The sequence below is a fragment of the Diplotaxodon limnothrissa genome, linkage group LG7 (assembly GCF_057381915.1).
Source record: "Diplotaxodon limnothrissa isolate DT_005_m linkage group LG7, D_limnothrissa_male_GT1.1, whole genome shotgun sequence".
NCBI classification, from domain to species: domain Eukaryota; kingdom Metazoa; phylum Chordata; class Actinopteri; order Cichliformes; family Cichlidae; genus Diplotaxodon; species Diplotaxodon limnothrissa.
The window spans coordinates 68140169-68153195 of NC_140602.1; the positions used below are offsets into that span (position 1 = coordinate 68140169).

Here is a 13027-nt window from a genome sequence, read left to right on the forward strand (position 1 = left end):
CATATGAGAATATCCGTAAATATTTACATGGCAGGGACGACATCCTTTTATTGTACTGAGCATTATGTTTTGTGCAGCCATAATTTCTGAGGAGCAACAGATTTGGGAGGAAAAAACTGAATATAATCACAAACCTGAAAATGACGCATGCGTAAAGATGAAGATAAAAGTCTTCTTGACGCTCTTTGTTCATTTTTGTCCGAACTTTAAAGTAGATGATGGCAGAGATCTTGTTTCGTGTCTCTGCGTGTAAAGCTAAACACAGACTTTACACTTTTACGCGTTTGGTGCGTAAAACGCACGAAAGTCTGCCGGTCATTTAAAATGCAGCACTTTGTCAGGGTAGGACAGCGACAAGTAAGAGCAGAAAGGGAATCCCATCTGATACAACTGATGCTGACGCGCGCCGAGGACCACGGACGCGCTGAAAGCCGGATTTTGGCCCTGTGCGCATGTCTCGGCCGGCAGGCCGAGGATGCTGCCTCGTATTTCGTCCTCGCTCTTCGCTAAAATACTGTCTATGCTGAAACCTTTGGATTTGTCCCTGCTCAGTGTGTTCCCCTTCGGCCTGTCTGGCGCAGGTACGGCCAAGTTTGTGTTTCCTGCGCAGCTGACGGTGCAGAGAGGACCTCTTTCTCTTTGGCTGAACGCAGACTTCCTCTCCTCTGATTTCGGGTCAAGGGTCTCGTCTGGGAGATGAGCGTCGTCCGTCCACAGCGCAGCGCGTTTCGGCGCGGAGCACGGCTCGGGCTGTGGGGCGTGAAGCTCCCTGCCGGCGGCCTGACTGCTGTGTTGGTTGGGGGGCACTTTAAGTCTCTGCGTGGAGGGGCTCTGCGGCTGTTCCGCGTGATTCAACTCGCCAAGAATATGTTTCCTGTCTGCGGGCGTCCTCGCCTCCTCCTCCTCATCCCTCGCGGGTGCTTCTGTTACCCTCGAGCCAGCTTGATGTTTCGGGGAGGTCTGAGGGTCCCTAGGTTGCCCGGGGGCCTTGGTGCGCTTGTGCCCGGTGGCCTTGGAGTCCAGAGCCTCCTGCTGACACTTCGCCTTCCTCTTCCTCCGGCGGTAGTTGCCGTTTTCAAACATATCCAGACACTTGGTGTCCAACGTCCAGTAGCTGCCTTTGCCCGGCCGGCCCTTCTCCCGGGGCACCTTGATGAAGCAGTCGTTCAGGGACAAGTTGTGACGGATCGAGTTCTGCCAGCCCTGTTTGTTGTCGTGATAGAAGGGGAATCGGTCCATGATGAACTGGTAGATGCCGCTGAGCGTGGCGCGCTGCTCCGGTGCGCTCTTGATGGCCATGGCGATGAGCGCGATGTAGCTGTAGGGCGGCTTCTGCGGGGGCTCCTGGCGGGCCGGCACGAAGCTCAGGGCGGTGGGCACGACCCCGCCGCTGTCGCCTCCGTACAGGTAGATCAGCGGGGGGGCGGACAGGCTCAAAGCCGAAGATGTCACACCGAGCGACGGCAGACGGCCGTGGTAGAGAGTCATGACGGCGGGAAAGCCGCAGTGTGTCCCGGGGAAAGTTGAGCCTGCTCCCGCAGCTCCACTCCTCCACTGACTGACTCTCCAGCCTCATGAGGGCCCCAGAAAAATGTTAATAATTGTTGTACGTTTGCTGTGTTATGTTGACTTTGCACTGGGAAATAAATTGTCCATCATAAACAGTCGGTGCTGCTCTTAGCCCACCCACATTAATTAAAATTTCATTGCGCTGAAACTCCCTCATGTCCCCCTCCTCTGCCCAACAACCAATGAGGTGCCGGGTTATTCCCTCATCTGTTTATAGAATTAGTCGCTTGATAAGTCTGCCCACCCAGGTTGAATCAAGCTGTGTTTATTTGGAAAAATTTCCGGGCACCCAATACATAAACGCACTGATGTGCTGTTTGAAATATCACGTCCACCCCTGACGCTCAGAGTTGCTCACACAGAGAGAACAAGCAAACATTGCCGAGTCCTTTCTGGGAGTTGCTGTGAGTTCACTCGAATGAAAACAAAGTGTATAAAAGGGAAAATAACTTAAACAATTTCTCTTCACTCGTGTCAGACTCTCGTTTTGCTTCCAGTCCAACACAAATGACGCAGAGGGAACATTTCTGCAGCAAACTTCATTTCAAAGAATATCTGAGCGCATAAATCAGGCATGGCTGACAGTATAATAATAATGATCAGCTTAACAGGAATATAAGTACTTCAGGCTGACAGCTGCTCTAAAACGATTGACTGGGTTTTGTAGGTGGTGGCGTTAAAAAAAACAATTATATGATTAGCTCAAAATTTGCAACTTATTGCGATCAGCTAATGTTGAGATTATTTTTATTAAAACATTTCTTGATACCAAGCAGTAAGGTACAAAGACAATATTATTTTTATTTTTTTATTGATTGAAAGATGACACAAGAACATGCGGGCATGCTTACACAAACAATGCATAAACCTAGGGACCTTAATATATTACAAGATTAACTTATTACACAAATATACAAATCGCATTTCCCAAAAAGAAAAGGAACAAATTATTTTAATTTGCCTTTGTAATGTGTTCAGTTTTCAGTCCACTGTCGATTCTTCCAGTTCATGTCTGTCTTGTATAAAACCAGGGGCGATTCTAGAACCAAACTTTTAGGGGGCTCAGCCCCGGTCATATTGTCATGCATGCAGTGCCTCGCAGTTAATATAAACAGCACATGATGATTGCAAATGTAGTCAGCTTTTTTCACATTTGCAAGCTTCATTTCAACGAATCGTGACAATGTTACCATCAAAACAAGCATAATTACTTAGATCTGGGTCTAAAACTAATTCAGTATGAATAATCGCACATTTCAAAATTATACACCAGTTTTATCTCGTACCCTTTATTTACCAAACCTGAGGCAAAGGCTCAATCATGCTGACCAGAGCTTTCTGAAGTAAGTTAAAGCTGCTGTTGAACATTGACAGATCACATCCTCTGACTTACTCTCACCTGCACTTGGAGCTGTAAACGAACACTGAAGCTCAATTCGACCAAAATAGGAATAAAAATCGTTAACAAACTAAAATTATGAAGTACACCAGCTCCTTGGGTGGTAACTAGTGATGTGTCAGCAAACTAATGGCCCTAAAGAAACATTATAAGAGTTTGTGAAATGACCTCTTCATTTTCTTTCTGCCACAGCAACAAAAACCTCCCCCCAAAAAGTCGTATTTATTCCTGACAAACCTGCTGTTGAAGCAGCAGCACCTGTGTGTGAGTGCACTGTAACATCATTACAGCAGCAACACCGGACATTTAAACCTGTTTTTATTGGATCCTGTCTCCAGTAGACCAGCTGCCAAAATATAATATCAGAAGACATATAAGATACATTGTTATTATTGCTACTCCTTCTATTCTATTTTAATGGGTGGTATGATCAAATGTAGGGGTGCCTGAGTGTCCCAAAAAACATCTAAACTCACCTAAGGTAAAACTAAATTTAAAGCTCCGTGTTTGGTGAAGCCGCAAAACTCCAACGCTCGATAAAGTGTTAATAGCTACAGAAGTTAGCAAAACACGATAAACATCTGGCAGGCTAAAAGATGGGCGTGGCTTCGGGATCTGACGTTATAGAATGACCAGCAGGGGGCGACCCCCACCACCACCTCCAGTGCCAACCTCCCCACGTCAAGACTTTGTTATGTTAAATAATAATTTTAAATAAATGTGATGTTGAAAGATGATTTTGTACCAATAAATAGAATAGAATAGAATAGAATTCAACTTTATTGTCATTGCACATGCACAGGTACAGGGCAACGAAATGCAGTTGGTTTTGAAACATGTTAACATATTATGAATATTTTTACAGGTATTTGATCCATGTCAGGTCGCAGAAAAGCCGGTGCCGACCCCTGGAAAGATCAATGGTGCATCTCAGGGGCAACACAGAGACAGGCATCACACTCTGACATGATCCGACACTTGTTTGTCTTTCCTGAACAACTTTGCTTTTAAACTGAACTCCTTCCTGGGAGAATGGATCTTAATTTGCTTCTGCTAACAATCGTCAACTTTAATAGCAGGAAATGAACTCGGCATATCATTCTTTTCCGTCTCTGTGTTTTTGCCACATTTTCCAAGTAACTCATGTATTTAAGAACAGCATAATAAAACTGGAAATTCTGCTTTTCGTGTGCCACTCCAATATTTTTAGTGGCCCTCATATGGCCACCCCAATGAAAAAATTCCGGAGGCGCCCCCGATTCTGTTTCACATTTCTGATTATTTAAGTTCATCACTGTATTTTCAGCCTTATCATTAATATTCTTTTTTACATTCAGGTACATGTATTTCCTTTAAAATTCTAAATTTTGTAGCTAAGTGATAATTTTAACAAGTGAGTCTCTTTTTGACGTGAAGTAAAATGTAAATTTTGTAGTTCATCTTCTGGAAATTATCATTTCAACGTGTCAGACATCCGTCATCAGTTTAAGGAGGCCGGTGTAGGAGAACCACGGCTCGCTGTTCTCAGTCATTATGAGGTCTCCTTCACACCTTCCTCTGACCTCATAGGGTTTTCCATCAAGGAAACACTGATTAGGAAAAGGATGTGGGAAGATTTTTGTATCTTCTTTTCTTATTTCATTTATTTCTTTGTTTTGTTTTGTTTTGTTTTTGAGTATCTGACTATGACCCAAGACCCACGTGAAAGTCAGCCTTCAAAGTAAAACAGGAAGTAACCAAACGCTCACACTAAACATGAAGATAAGGGGAGGTGAACACAACGCTCAATGAAAATTTCAAATTATATAATAATGGATAAAGAGTGTATTAATTTAAAAAAATCTGAAGGGCTCAGAGAATTAAAATAGCAACGTATAATCATATAAAACAATTGTGTAAGTACTGAAATGTCTCCTACAGATGTGACCAAATCAACTCTCTGCTCTGTGGAAAAGTTCTGAATGAATATTTGTTTTCACATCGACTGCAGCTTCTTCAGGTTCTTTTCTGACCGTGTCCGTATGAAAGTGGAACAAAATGAAACCCGACTTTAATTGTCCTTGGAGAAGCTTCGTGGAGCCACTCGGGACTGTATTGCCTTACAAGGACAACATGGACAGTGTATTATTTGTAGATGTGAGCATGATGCTTTATATTATGTATTTTCCTGTTTATAGGTCAGAGGAGGATTATAACAACTTTACAAGTGCGCACAGCTGGCTCCTGCTTACATTAAGGCCTTGGAGCTTTCAGTGGATAAACTCAGAAGTTGGTCTTTTCTCTGTTTCTCTCTGAGCAGACGGTGATTCATTAGCAAATTAAACTAAACTAACATGAAAGTATGAGACGAGTGCGGGCCACGGCGAGCGGGATTCAGGATCTGACATTTTAGTGGAAATTCTGCAGGACGCATTTTGATATCTACAACTTTATGTTCGAGCAGCAGATGCACGAGCATGATGTTTTATTAACAGTGATGTCACCCAGTCGCCCAGCTGTTACAACCTTTATTTGAGAGTTCACAAAAACAGCACTGTGTGTCCAAAGATCAGGAGCATTGACTCCCCAAACTCAGTGTTGTAGGGTCGCTTTATTAGAAACAGATTATTAGACGTGAGGTGCCAGAGCGCTGACTTGTTTTTCCTTTCTGATTGCTTTCTGCTTTCTTTACGATCTTTTCCATGTCAGGATTGTCCATGACACAGTTTCAGCCAGTCTCCCAGACCTGGATTAAGCCTAGTCCCAGACCAAAAAGAGATTCCAGTGATGATCTCAGACTGAGATTAGCTTTAATCTGTATTTATTTGGGTTTTTGTAAAGATTTATTCTAGTGCATTTTATCCTTCATTGCTGGAGAGAACAAGGGGAACAACATGCAGGAAATGGCTTGTGTTGCTATGTAGTTGCATGTTCATCTTTGCTATAATATTGGGTGTCTTTGCAGACACTTTGTATCTGTTCGCAGCGGTTTTTCACCTGTAGGCTGATGAAACTGAAGGACGAGAACAGAAAAAAACTAGAATGAATCTGCAGGAAGTCAAAAAGCACCTTAACGACCACAAGATTTCAGAAAACACATCTTCAGTGGACAATTCCAAACCACAGGGAGAGCAAAGACGGTAGAAATGACAAAGACTGAGGAGAATGACGCAGATGAAATACTCTTCTCAGCAGAGGAGTGAAATAAGGAGTGGGTGAAGTCAGTCAGTCACTAATGAGGGAGGGGAAAAAAGAATGGAAGCAAAAGCACTGAAAGCCACATGAAGATCTAACCTTCAAATTAAAACAGGAAGCAAGATGCCAAGACCTCACAGACGAGGAGGCTCACGAGAGAAGAAACCATTCAGCAAAACAAAAGCTGTTGTTTTTACACATAAAAAAAAATCGAAAGCTTTTAAAACTTCAAAATGAGAAAAAGAAGCAAAGCTAATACAGGAAGCACCCAGAGAGGAGGCGCTGTCTCTTGCAGTATTTGCTTTGAAGGCTAGCACGGTGACACGGTGGTCAGCACTGCTGCACAGCAAGAAGGTCCTGAGTTCAATTCCACCATCAGGCCGGGGCTTTCTGTGTGGAGTTTGCATGTTCTCCCCGTGTTTGCGTGGGTTCCTCCCACTGTCCACAGACATGCAGTTTGTGGGGGTAGGTTAATTGATTAATCCAGATTGCCCATAGGTGGGAATGTGAATGGTTGTCTGTCTCTATATGTTAGCCCTGCAACAGACTGTCCAGGATGTAACCTGCCTCTCGCCCTATGACAGCTGGGATAGGCTCCAGCAACCCTGAAAAGGACAAGTGGATGGAAAAGTAAGTTTACATTTTTCTTTTTAAACGTACTTTAAGAAGTTGTACTTTGTAGAGAGGGGGAGGAGAGGTCAGAGTTCAGATGTTACATAATATTTGGGCTTTTTGCCCATTGTTGACCAATAAATCATTAAGTTGACCTTGAAGACCTCAGTGGAGTTAAGCCACATTTTAAAGCACAGGTAGTGAACTCCAGTCCCCAAGAGCCGAAACTTTTAAATGTCTCCCTGCAACAACACACCTGGATAAAATTAGTAGGTCATTAGTAAGACCTGACTGCATGCTGAGGTGGCAGTTCAGCCATTTAATTCATGTTACAGCAGCTCATGAATGAATGAATATGATGCAATAAAAGTACTTTTAGAAGTGCATTTTTCCAAAAACTTACATTTATGTAAATTTACTTGAGCAAGGTTAGGGGTTGCCACCTCAGCATGCAGCCCAGTCTTGCTAATGACCTCCTAATTTTATTCAGGTGTGTTGCTGCAGGGAGACATTTAAAAGTGTCAGGACATCGGCCCTCGACGACTGGAGTTTGACATCTGTGTTTTAAAGGATTGTTAACACGCCCCCATTCTAAAAGGTCATTCGTTCAAAACACAATGACGCAAACACAAATGCTACCAAATACATAACCTCCTCGGTGGAGCTAATAAATACCAGGATGTGTTGTGTGTCTTTTCTAGTTACTTTGCATCTATTTGCAGTGTTGCATTTGTGTCATTTTCCTCACTTTAGACATTTTTGTGTTTTTGAAAAGAAAACGTGACCATTCTTTACACAGTGGTTATACAGAAACTGCTGTTAATCTTCCTTTTGTTCTTTCTTTCTTTCACAAATTGCTGTAAACCAAAATAAATTGTTTCTTTTCTCACCTCTTATTTGCTTATACGAGCAAAATGAGCTTTTTATGTCGTCTTCAGATAATTAAAAACAATCTAGAACACTCAGTAAAGTTTAAAAAAAGGTGTTGATAAAATGCAGTTTACTGAATGGTTGTGTGCATAGCCCTCTCACAGTTACAGCCTCTGGTTGTTTGTAGACACCAGGGGGAGACAGTTATCTCTTTTTCATCATTTCAGTCTCTTGGGGGTCACATTGCACCTTTTTCTGATCATTTTTACTCTGTTTACACTCATTGGTGCATCAGCTTCTGTTAATATTTCTCCTCACTTTGGTCATTTTGAGGCTTTTTGTGCACATCTCTTTTCAGTTTTCTCTGTACCAGGGCTCCTTGACTTCTTGTGCCTCTGGGTCTGTATCCTGTTCAGTCATCCTTTCCTCTGTTGAAACATCCCATCATCTGATTTATTTGGCACCTGTTAAAATGAACAAAAACTAACCTCTACTGTTTCCTGCCGAGTTGGTCCTCATGCACAGTGCGATGTTTGGAGAAAGTCAAACACAGCTTATCAGCACAAACATATACCGACTGTCAGCACGGTGGTGGCGAGCTGATGATTTGGGCACCTTGATGTCACTGAGTCGACCACAAACTCCTCTGTATGCCAAAGTATTCTAGAGGCTGATGTGAGCCCGTCTGTCCCACAGCTAAAGCTTAGACCAGAAGAATCGACCTGCTGTAAGGGCCCAGAGTCCAGACCTCAGCCTGACTGAGATGCTGTGGTGGGCCTTCAGATGGCTGAAGCCACGATGTAAAGAACAGTGGACCAAAATTCCTCCACGATGATGTGAGCTGTGGTCGTGCAAAAAATGATTGCTTCAGATTATTACTGTCAAAGGTGGTTCTACAAGCTGCTGAATTGTGGTGCTTACTTACTTAGTTGTGTATGTTATTTATTTATTGGTTGTTCTCATTTCCTTATTATCATAAACTGTTCAGTTCCTAAAACTTCCATACAATGGCAACATTGTTTTCTTCTTTGCCTTTTCTTTTAGTGACAGTAAATACTCACGTATAGGAGGCACAGCTCTGCAAAAACTCAGGTTTAGTCTCGACTGAGAGAAATGTGAACTCCCTCCTCTGCCTACCAGCATCACTTTGTGAGGTTTTGATTAGTTCACTTCACATTTTTTGCTTTGACGTGCGCATTACTGAACCGCTGCATCAGCTCGACTTTAACAAGCACGGTCTTCAGCGACACCTCCTGGACAAATAAAGAACAACTCTTTTACCTTTAACCAGGAAATCAGAATATTTGATCAGAAATAAACACGGAGTCTGATTTTCAGGATTATGAGCCTTCATACTGATGAAGAACATGAAATATGGCTGCATGAGAGCCTGGATCGATACTGAAAAGCTGCCAAGTTTAAAAGAAAGAAAAATATCTACTAATGCAGCTTTACTAGTTTTTTGTTTTCTACAAATATGATGACTTTGACTGAGGTTTGGGTCCAAGAATTCTACTGCAGGTGAGATAATAAAGCTGCTAACTGAGCTTCTACTGTTAATACTGCTCCAATCATCTCCACACTGAACAATGAAAAAACACAAAAGCACAGCTCCAACGATGCTCTGAGACATGAGGCGGTTCTATGGAGAAAACTACAAACATCCTTTTCATTCATCTGCCAAGTTTTATTTTTCTTTTATCAATTTTGTCTGAAAAACAGAAAACTGAGGGGGGGGGGAGAGAGTTTAAAACGCAGATTTTTACTCAACTGTCACAAATATTCATTTATCAAAATGTGGAACAATCAAATATTTTACATTTTTGCTTTCATGGATAATCAAACAGCTGCTGATGACTTCTGACATCAAACTAATGTCAGCTGAATATTGCAGCGTGTGACATTTCCATTAATCACAGACAGGAAAGGTCTGAAATCACAAAAGAGAGCAAAGCCACAACCTCTGCACTTACAGAACATTTAACAGCAAATGATTGAAACGAGACTCCAAACGTGTTTTATTTGGACATTTTAGCATCTAGAGGCTGAGAAAATATTCATTTTTAACCCGTGACAGCGTCACACAGCATGAAACACAAGCATGGTTTCACAGTGTGTGACGAGTTTGTGCATCGGTGTAAGCACGGCGTTCCTGCTCAGGTGTAAAGAAAACTGCCGTTTGGCTTTATTTCGGTCAGTAATTGTATTTATTGATGATTTAACATTGTTATTTGTGTAGAGCTCACCAAAAATTGTTAAACAAACATCGACCGTGTGTGCAAAACATTTTCGGTGCGGTGTCTTTGGCATTGCTGTCATGTGCTTTTGTGAAATGCAAACCTCTTCTGTTTGCAAATTTTTATACAAAATATCAGGAAAAAAATAAATCAAATTAAGTTTTAACTTCCTACAAGCCAAGGTGATGTCTTATATGCTCAATAAACCAAAATCAGATCAGTTTCTCATTAAATTAGGAAGCTCTGACTGAAACGCCAGCACTTTGTTTTTATTTTGTTCTTGGAAAATGAGGAAATCTTCATAAAAGCTAAATAAATAACAGCTGTAAATTCCCTCATCAGCTGATGTGGACCTTCGTTTGATAAACCAAACCATCCCAAACAGAAATGGCCATCAGAGCGGCCTGAGGACACCATCATAACCGACAAACTGAAGCAATACCAGAACAGAACTAAAGACAGACGAGAGGTAAACTAGGCCCGCTCACGCTACGTTTGCAGGATTGTCTGTCTGCTTTGGAGTCACGAGATACTTCACAGCCCAGTGCAGCAGAGATTCAGTCATTCTGAAGCGACTGAAGTCCTGCAGATTCTGTCCACACACGCGGTACGAGTAAGAGAACGGCCTGCCGTCGCGATGAACCTTTGGAATTTTTCTCGGGACACTCCCTGAAGCCCGTTTAGGACTGCTGCCGTCTTCGGCACTGGAGCCTCCTACCGAAGTGTCAAAGAGCCACGATGGAGGACTGCTGCTCAGCTCCGCCTCCTTGTCCTCCGCCAAGGTGGAGGTGTCGAGGGCTTCTGGTGTGGACTCGCTTTGCTTTCTCTTAACTTTTCCGTGTCTTGTCAAAGTTGTCTCCTCCCTTTCTCGGTCCACAGGTGGGAGGCTCTGCTGTGCTGTCCAGGTGCGATGATTTTCCATTTCTGGAGCAATCATGGAGCCTGAAGCTGAACAAGAGGAAGTGGCAGTGGTGGGGAGGGCAGTCAGCTGTTTCTGGTAGGGTGGGAAGTAGCTGGACTCCACCAGGTGGGCAGGAAGCTGCGTGCTGGTGGCGGGATCAGGCTTGGATTCTGCAGCAGAGGCGGGGTGCGGCGAGATGCTTGGTGTAGCTTCTGGAGATGCATCCGAAGAAGATGAGGAGATACAAGGAGGAGAAAATATGTTCCACGGGTTGGACAAAGGCTCGTCAGTCCCACCTGTGATCACATCCTCGTGGAGCAGGCTGTCCTCCATTGGAAGAGATGAGCTGTCACTGGATGCACAAACTCCTTGTACAGCTGCTGGTTGAACTATCTGCCAGTGTGTATCATCAACAGAGGGCTGCGTGGTCTCTGGAGGGTTGCAGACTTGCAGTATATTCTCCTCCTCCATCCTCTCTGTGCTGCTTTCAGCATTTTTTAGAGTCTGGACCTGCTGAGAGTCTTCTTCTGGGATAAGGAGATATTTCACAGGGACACTGAAACACTTCTCTCCCTTATATCTGATCCTGTCCACATCCCAGCGTGTGCTAGAGCAGGTCTGCGTGGAGTGACAGGTGGAGGTGGAGGTGGAGGGCTGCAGGCTCGCGGCGCGTCCCCTTGTCAGCTTCTCCCTGACGTCCTCCAGCACAGCCTGCAGACAGTCGTGCTGCCACTCTCCCAGCAGCTGGGATAGGTCAAATTCACACTGGCTCTTCTGAGAGTCCTCCTGACCCAGCAGAGCTCTCCACGTTTTACAGATCTTCATCCTGACAGAGGACAGGGTGGTGCAGCAGGGAGTGTTGTCTTTAACTGGACCTGCTGCGGTTGTAGCTAGTTCTCCGACTGATAGGAAGAACCTGCATTTAGTCTGTTCTGAGGCCATGTGGAACTGCAGCCGGTAGTCCTGGATGCAAACCGTGCTGTTGAGTAGGCTGCTGAAGCACTCACGGTCCTCCTGCTCCTGCAGATGCTCCCAGGCTGACGCCGTGAGGACGGCTGGGATCTGGAGTACCCCATCAGACAGGAAGAGCAACCCGGTGGGGCCCTCGGTGTTCCCCGCCTGGGACTGGGACATCTGACCCACACCGATGACATGAGCCTTCAACCTGCTGCCCACCTCCTCCTGCTGCTCTTCCTGGCTGCCGTAGCTCAAGATGAGCCGCTCTATCCATGGAGACAGTCTGTTCCGCGGAAGCCGAGGCATGTCCGGAGTTTTAAACCGTACCGCAGAACAGTTACGAGACTCAGTCAGGAGAACACTCCCACCACATCCTCACTGTAGTGACAACTTTAGCAGGGACTCGGTGAAGTCCACACACTCGTCTCTCGCAATGTCGCCATTTATATTTTAGCCACGTTAGCTGGACACTCGCTTAGCTTAAATATTTGATCAGCGTTGTAACCTCTGTGCACTTCCGCTCTGCGCGTGTCTGCAGTCATGGCGGCGACAGTCAAGTTACCGACAGAGAACAGCAGCTCCTTCAACATAAAAGCGCAAAAGTTAATCGTTTTATTTTTATTTCGAACGATAACAAGAAGATGAATTATATATATTAATCATTAGTCATATTAGTTATATTAAATTATATTAAACCGTCGAAGCCAAATACTCGGGTAAAATAGCGAGTTTATGCCTTTAATAATATGTATAGAAACTTTGACTGACATCATTCTGTCGGGGATAGTTTTTTTTTTTTTTTCGACCATGAGCCACGTTTTACGACATCCGCCATTATGCTTTCAGGCATGAATCCAATAGCTGCAAAGAATTTCCAGCATTACCCTCCTGGTTTCGGGTCGCCTTCGAGCATTAAAACTAGCCGGCCGTTTTACACAAACTGAAGTTTTTTTGTGCTTCAAACTCGTAGTTATTGTGTGGAAACACGTGACAATAAGGGAATGGGTGTGGTCGTAAATTCTAAACCGACCAATCAGCGTCCATTACGAAAGTCAGAAAAAATAAAAGACATTGCGAAAACTAAAATAAAATACATAATGAAATGTAACATGTTTTTTGTCTTTAGAAACCAAATGTACATATTTATATCGGTTGTTTGATTCACAGCTGTTCTGTTGCTGCACACATTTTAAACTGCACGCGTTCCGCCCTGATGCTCCGTTCAGGTGGTGTCGCCAAAATACATTGCAAGCGGCTGTGTTAACTTTTTTTTTTATCTGTTTAAAGCAACCGAGGTGGTTTCTTCTT

The 13027-nt window shown here is 43.8% G+C and overlaps 2 protein-coding genes across 2 annotated transcripts; both read right to left on the bottom strand.

The window, feature by feature from the left end:
- Positions 1-315: 315 nt before the first annotated feature.
- foxl1 (forkhead box L1) lies at positions 316-1659 on the bottom strand. The gene has a single exon (XM_085358800.1). It carries the CDS (start codon positions 1486-1488, stop codon positions 316-318), a length of 1173 nt encoding a protein of 390 aa, XP_085214926.1. The 5' UTR covers positions 1489-1659.
- An 8015-nt stretch (positions 1660-9674) lies between these two features.
- acd (ACD shelterin complex subunit and telomerase recruitment factor) lies at positions 9675-12198 on the bottom strand. Its single transcript, XM_085358801.1, has one exon. The coding sequence runs from the start codon at positions 12023-12025 to the stop codon at positions 10346-10348; it is 1680 nt and encodes a 559-aa protein (XP_085214927.1). The 5' UTR covers positions 12026-12198; the 3' UTR covers positions 9675-10345.
- Positions 12199-13027: the final 829 nt, after the last annotated feature.